General features: G+C 38.0%; 1 protein-coding gene across 2 annotated transcripts; it reads right to left on the bottom strand.

Annotated features, from left to right (window-relative positions):
* Nucleotides 1–610: 610 nt before the first annotated feature.
* LOC132155048 (major facilitator superfamily domain-containing protein 12-like) lies at nt 611–7,649 on the bottom strand. 2 transcript variants are annotated; one of them, XM_059563820.1, is made up of 11 exons: nt 7,011–7,649; nt 6,559–6,769; nt 6,300–6,432; nt 4,661–4,867; nt 4,375–4,467; nt 4,181–4,273; nt 3,368–3,538; nt 3,009–3,103; nt 2,744–2,874; nt 2,567–2,617; nt 611–1,650 (listed from the first exon to the last, which is right to left on the bottom strand). In XM_059563820.1, exons 1-11 carry the CDS (start codon nt 7,279–7,281, stop codon nt 1,574–1,576), a joined length of 1,533 nt encoding a protein of 510 aa, XP_059419803.1. In that variant the 5' UTR covers nt 7,282–7,649; the 3' UTR covers nt 611–1,573. The 2 variants fall into 2 exon arrangements, with proteins under 2 accessions (XP_059419803.1, XP_059419804.1); XM_059563821.1 differs by lacking the exon at nt 2,567–2,617 and having other exon boundaries at nt 7,011–7,648.

The following is a 7,649-nucleotide window of genomic DNA, read 5'->3' as shown; positions in this document are numbered from 1 at the left end:
AATAATGTCTGAACAGTATTAAAACAAATGAATGAGTCTCTTTTATAATGTGTGTAATTGTTTGGAGCATCAGGAAATGAATGCAGTCACACAGCCAGCACACAACAGGCATTAGTTAACATTTTAAACATGAGACTGTATCCACCTCTCGGACTCTTTTGCCACCTTGTGGACAAAAGCTACACATAAGGGACATCCAAGATGTCACACTCCTCACCAAGGCTGCATGTATTTGATCAGAATGCAGCAAAAACTGTATCATTGTGCAATAATATTACAGTTTCAAAATGATTAGAATAGGTTTTAAAATGTAATTTATTCTTGAGCTGGCAAAGCTGTATTTTCAGCATGAATTACTCTAGTCTTCAGTGGCACAGAATCTTTCTAATATGCTGGTTTCGTGGAGAAACAAGATTTATTATAATTTTTTAAAATTAATTATTATTATCAATGTTGAAAAAAGCTGTGCAATTGAATGATTCCCTGCTAAATAAAAGCATTTTTTTTTTAAACTCTTTTATTTAAAATTAGTTTTGAACAAGATCTCAAAAATAAATTACAAATAAAAATGCAATCATCTTTTACAAACAATGATTTTGTTGACTGATTCCACTACAGTTGACTATTTGATCCAATCCAGTTACATTAGAGAGTCAGCCTTTATGGTTTATTTGAAGTGTTAAAAGTCTTGAGCATCACGCAGGATCAGCTGACCAGATGTTGAAACTACTCACAATGACACTGCATTCCTGCTAAACAGTAACTAGTTACAAAGACAGGTTACATTGCATCACCTCTAGATACAGAAACGTCTGTTCATAAAGAACATTTATTCTGTTCAGTAAATTATATGAACAGAAAACATGTCAGACACAAACGTCTCACATATGAAAACATATTTATGCATATACATTTCTTTTGAAAGATAACAAAATGCTAGTGGATATGTGGAAAAATGCTCATTATTGACTCTCTGGTGATAAGCCACGTATCTCAGAGCTGAAAACATGCCTCGAAATGCCAAAACATGGCTTCATGTCACCTGATTTAAAATAGCGATTCTTCCCTTTTCATGAATTCCCTTATGAAACATCAGTATAATCTGAAATCCTGCATCCATCATAACGTGCATCTTGCGTTAACTTCATGATAACGTCAATAGTTTTGCAAAGAATTTAAATAAATTCCCTTATTTTTATGGATTGGATTTTAAAAAAAAAACGTAACTAAATTTATAATCATATATAAAAACAAAACTGTAAATTATAAACAAAACAAATGTGCGTAAGAAAAATAATCCCTTCATTAAAGAAAAAGTGTCTGTCTATGGTGGGTTATGTGAGAACTATGAAATGAGAAGCCACAATTGAACACACGATAGTGTTCAACTAATCAGGTCTAAAGATTCACCACATCTTTGGGTCTCAGTGAAATGATCTTGTGTGTCGAGATGTGGCCGCCCTGTAGCAAAACTTGGCCTGTGTTAATCTGATTTGAATTCTAACCTTTACCACTGTGATGTAAGTGTCAACTAAAAGCTCTCTGCATCTCAACTGATGAATCTGTTGCGTGTTCAGTTGACTGACGGCTGCTCAGAGCTCTCCAAGTCCTCTCCATCACTCCCCATAAGGCCAGGCACCTCAGGCAGATCTGAAAAACATTACAGACATTAGATACTGCATGTACAAATTCATGTGTCAGTCAAATGTTTGGGGTCAGTACAAAACATTTTTTTTCAAAGAAACTGATACTCTTATTCATCAAGGGCACATTAAATTGATAGTAAATATATTTATATTGTTACAAAAGTTGTTTTGAGCTTTCTATTCATCAATGAATATTAAAAATATAAAGATAAATGTACCACCGTTTCCACAAAAATACTAAGTAGTACAACTGTTTACAGCGCGGTTGATAATAATAAGAAGCATTTCTTGAGCAGCAAATCAGCGCATTAGACTGATTTCTGAAAGATCTCGTGACACTGAAGACTGAAGTAATACGTGTCGAAAATATAGCTTTGATCACAGGAATAAATTACATTTTAACATATTAAGATCAAAAAGAGTCATTTTTAAACTGTAATATTAAACAATAAATATGACTGACCCTAAACTTTTAAAAAGGTAGTTTAAATATTTAGTTTAAACCTAAGGAAACAACCTTTTATTATCTGATTTGTTTTTTTTGTTTTGTTTTTTATTAATACTTTTAAAGAGGACATAATTTAGTTTATCAAGACCATTTTCCACATTCTTCACCTTCAGTAGCACAAGGTTTGGCAAACTTTCGCAACATTGTATCATTAGTTCTTCTGGGGTTTTTAACAGATGTGCTTAGAATAACTGCATCAGAGTATTTAGAATAGATCCGGGTTATATGAATTCACACTGATTTTTCTTACAATCCATCATCTCAAAACATTTTCAATCATTTCAATTGCCTTGTGATTTGGCCCCTTTAAATTAAAGGTGGAAGATTGATGCTTCCGATTGTTTTTATGTGGCGAAAATCATTCCGTTCAGATTTCTGATTGTAATTTCAGATGCTGACGTGTGGCCCTCACCCTTTAAGTCTTTGCTGTTTATTGAACCATTCATATGATCCTGCTTAGATACTGTAATACAAAACATCACGTCAGCCATGAGGTGAAGCGGTTATCGAGTAACACTATTAAAAAAAAAAGTCAAAGAGGAAGTACATGTTTAAACGTGAGAAAGACAGGAATTGTTTAGGTTCTTACAGTGGACAATCTTTATAGGCCAGATAAGGATTGTGCAGAGGCTCAGAGCTGCTAAAACGGCCACTCCACCAGTGACGATGACCATGATATAGTGATAATACCACACGCAGCCTGGACAGCATACCATTGTCCTATAAGAGAGAAATCACATGTAAATATAAATATTAGAAATCATTTCATTCATATTTAACATAAAATGAAACCATTTAAACAGTCTCTCACTTCAAATTCTAGTATGCATCCATGCAAGCATGTGCACACTCACCGGCAGGGGTGTAGCGTCTGAATAATCATAACTCCTAGCCCATTAGCCACCTTGTCTGTGAAGCTCATAGCTCCATAAACAAAAGCCCCACTTTGCTGTCAGGAGGACAAGAAAAGTCTTATTAGAAATTTGAACACTTCTTTAAAAGCATATTTTTAGTTCTCTGCGACCATTTTTACACTTTTGAGTCACTCTGAAGCATATGCCTTTTTCACTGCTGCTGACGTTTGCAAATTTTACTGGCTCGATCATGCGTTAGTGTTGAAGCCGTTAGTGCTGAATAAGCTAAATAAAACATTAGCTTGAAGTGGTTCCTTCTCATTTTCAGTTCCCCAACACAGACTGAAATCAGCACTTACTGTTTGGTCTCCTATGAGCTCAGCCGTCATGGCAAGCGACATCACCAGGATGGTAGCAGAGCCCACCCCCAGCAATACAGCTGTGCCGTACACCTTTTCTCCCATGTGTGCATCCAGCAGCACCCAAAAGGAGAACGCCATAATCAACAAGAGTCCCAAAAAATAGGTAATCTATCGATAAGGGACAATGAAACTTTAATGTAAACAAAATCCTTCTATCATATTGTATTAGCTTCCAATACTGTACATGAAATATCTAGTGAACTGTTTTATCTTTGTCCTTTTAAAAATTTAATGGTGACCAAGGGACCCACCAGCTGGCCTTCAGAGGGCTTACAATGATTTAAAACAAGCTTTAAATAAGCTAAAACAACTATACGAGATATTTCTTATTTTAATTGACCCCCAGCTTTTTTACTTATTTTGAGGAAGAATCCGGGTTCTTGAAAAACCTGCAAATCTTATTTGGCAGTTACAAGATCAGTTGATTAAGAGTAGAAGGGAAGCATTGCAACATGATTTAACATAAATTGGCTGCACTAATGCAACGAGGATGCACTTCATGGGTGTTTTTAAAATCTATAATTGACACCTCCAACTCAAGCTTGGGCTCAAAGAAAAATCACACATTCCCCCACTTGTAATTGCAGCTTTACAGTGGTGTTCGTGTCTGCTCAACTCATAAATTTGATCACACGTATATGACGCAGCAAAACTGACTGTATCTCTGGATTGTTAATCACTTCCAACAATGGGAAGAGGTATTTTAACTTCTATTTCAATCAAAAGACACGCATGCAAACTCATACTCACACATTTGCCTATTAGCTTGCTTAGAGGCTTCATGATAAATGAGGAAGCAAAGCCACTTAGGAACATGACCAGGGGAATGATGGCTATGTACTTCTGCAAAAAAGAGGATCAAACAGAAATCAGTGACTTTTTCTTCAATGCTTTTGTTGATGAACTGGGTGCAAACTAAGTGTAGTATACTATCGTTGTTTTACCTTTGGCAGCATTAGTGTGTAGGTCAGATACATGGATATGTATGTTTGCGACAGGTTCACTATCAGTCTGGTGGACATATAAAGCAAAGCCACCTGAATAACAGAGCAGGGATTAGAGAGGTTGTCAGTTATAATGGACAGTTGCTAAATACAGTCCTGAATGTTTTCACACCACTGTGATTGAGTGATAACATTGTGTTTCAAGCCACTATTCAGATTAATCACAAAAGAAGAGTGCTGAGAATTGCATTACACGCCACTGAAGAGTAACAGGGGTCCTGCTAACCTGGTAGAATGATGGCTGTCGCAGCCAGTGCTTCCACTGCAGTAGATTTGTGGGAGGAGCGACAGTGGTGTTGTTAAGAAGAGGCTGGCGCTCCCCAGGACTAGACCCCTCCTCCTCCTGACCGGGACGTGCCCCCTTCTCCTGTGTGCCCAGGTGAAATAGCAGCGAGAACAGAGCTCCAATGCCCACTACTGTAAGACTTAGACCCTGAGTGTGAACAGATATTAACAAAATCAATTTAATAAGTCATGTCATCTCTGAAATGCTTTCTGGCATGCAAGTGCAGCTCCTATGTCTTTGAATGGGGAAACATCAAATTGTCCAAATATGTTCACCAACTTTATGATTAAATTTCCTATTTGAAATCACCAATGAAATCTGACAACAACGGTCTCATAACGTTGTTGCTTAAGCACCAATAGCATTAAAAAAGGAATATTTTTCAGGCTAGACCAGCCAATGCACAAGCACAGTCCTAAGCGTGCATCTCCAGAACGCTGACTTGCGGGGCTTCCTTCGATAGAGCGGCCATACTGAGCATTGCATTGTTCCCCATTCAAAAACGGTATGAGTGACACGTCTTGGGTATTCTATAGTCTTTGATATCACTGCATAAAACTTGTTTAAGAGCTGTTTGACCAGGCCTACATTATGTAACATGTTAGGTTAACATCAACAGAAGCAAAGAATGAAAAGACATTCTAATATGCTGATTTAGTGCCTAACATTATTTTTATATTATAATATTTTTGAAACTGTGACATTTCTTCCAGAATTCTCTGATGAATAGAAAAAAAAAAAGTATTTTGATATTTTTTGCAACATAATATGTCTTTACTGTCTCTTTTGATCCGTTTTGTTTCTTTTAATTTTTCTTAAAAAAAAAAAACTTTGCATGGCAGTGTTTGTAACAGAGTATAGTTGTAAATATATTTATTTGATTAAATATAATTTAGGCTGGTCGCACGCTAGACGATTTTAACACTGATTTGCATCCCAGAACGATCGGGGGGTGTGGCTTGATTTGCGTCTTGTCGTAAATGATTTTGTGTGGTGTCATTATGATTATTTATTTGCTCCCGATCGAGACCGAGCGTCGCCGAACTCAAACATGTTTGATATTTATGACTCTTGATCAGACTGCCTCTGACGTGATCCCTGCAACAGCCAATGAGAGTGAGAAAGCATCATCTACCAGATGTTGCATGCTGCCTCCTATAGCTGAAACTTGGCAAGCAACAAACATGCTATGAAAGCAGAGAACATCACCCATATTCTTTTTTTATACTTCATTTTTCACTGTGAAACAGAACGCGCCCCAGGAGAGCCAGCTGACAACATTACTTGTCCTCTATTTGTTTTTCCTCTCAAGTCTCTGTGAGATCAAGTGTCACTGTGAAATCGTTCCTACTATAATCAAGTGTGTGGTCTCGTGGTCTGGTCTTCTTGCCTGTGGTCTCCCATGGTTTTAAAATCGACTCAGATTTGAAAATCGTCTAGTGTGCAGCCAGTTAAAAGAGTACACTAGCATACACAGTCACAACATTTTTTAAATCATGGGATCATCTTTAAATTGAACTGTTTTTAAAACAGGATGAAATGACCAAGGAAATCGTTCAGCATTATGCCTTAAACTCACTCTGAAAACAGGGATGTCAACCAGGCCAAGGTTTTCCATAATGGCAGGATCCTCTCCTTCCTGAGTCTGAAAATGAAACATCAGCCAGGCCACTCCATACACTGTGATGTTGGCTATCACAGTAAAGGCATACCTAACGGATTCAAACGAAAAATACAATAAAAAGCTAAGACATCATCCCGGTCACTACAGACAAAGTCCTCCAAACAACATCACGAGAATAGTTGATCATTACATGCGCAGATGTGCACGAGTTTACCTGTACGCAGTGAGCTCCACCTTTTCATGTTCGCAAGTCACCAGCTCGGGAATGAGGGAGAGATGGGAAATCTGGGTGGCCGCCCATCCAAACTGGAAGATGACGATGAAGGGGGTGAAGTAGGTGAGACTGACCCACTGTGGAGTGTCCACATCACAGCCCAGGCACTGGTTAAATATAAAGGGGAACGACAAGAGGACGCTAATAGTTCCTAAATAAAGTAAAAAGAGTAAATTAGAAAAATATCCTACATAAATATGCAAATGATAAACCTTAAACAGACAATTTACCCCAAAACAAATTGTGTCATAATTTACTAAAGACATACTATGAAAATTAAAGTGAATTCATTCCTGAGGTCTTTTTTTGAAAGTCATAAAGGTCTATAACAACAATGGTGAGGACAGACTCATTTTTGGCTGAACTGTCCCTTTAAGTTCCTCGTCACTCACCGACTAAATGCCATGTTTTTCTCTTCCCATATGATCCACAGCCGGGTGTCTTATCAGACTCATAGCCGATGAGTGGTGTACACACTCCATCCGCTATCTGTCCCACTAGCAGTAACAAACCAGCATATGTGTTCTCAAAGCCCAGCACTGAGTGATAGAACACCAGCAGGTATGTGAACCACATAGAGGCGCACAGGTCGTTGAGAAAATGCCCCACTGAGTAACTCAAGCGCCTGAACGCGGGTAAAGACTCTCCTGAGAAGTCCGGCATGATCAATGCGATACAGTCAACCCTCAGTCGGCTAAAAATACGTATTTCCTTTTAGCAACCTCAGCATATTGTCCTCTCCAGCGCTGGCTTCCAGACTGAAGGGAGAATGAGTCTGGTGTGAAGTTCAGGGCTCTTCCATCACTGTAGAAAAAGAGTCCGTTCCTAAGGATTTGGTCAGCTGACTTCGTAAATGAGTCACGATGGAGGAGGCGCGAATCGACATCGTAACATTCTCTTTCATGGATCGAGGCTTACAGTTTTAAATGTCATGTTGGTAAATGTTAATGCAGCATAGTTAATGTTGAATTTGTCTAGTGCGAAAAAACGTAGTATAGCGTAGTAGCGCCATATTTTCAATTCGTGTTGTC

This window comes from Carassius carassius, chromosome 12 (genome assembly GCF_963082965.1).
Source record: "Carassius carassius chromosome 12, fCarCar2.1, whole genome shotgun sequence".
NCBI lineage: Eukaryota > Metazoa > Chordata > Actinopteri > Cypriniformes > Cyprinidae > Carassius > Carassius carassius.
Note: the sequence above shows the minus strand (reverse complement) of the source record. Positions and strands in the feature narration are given on the sequence as shown.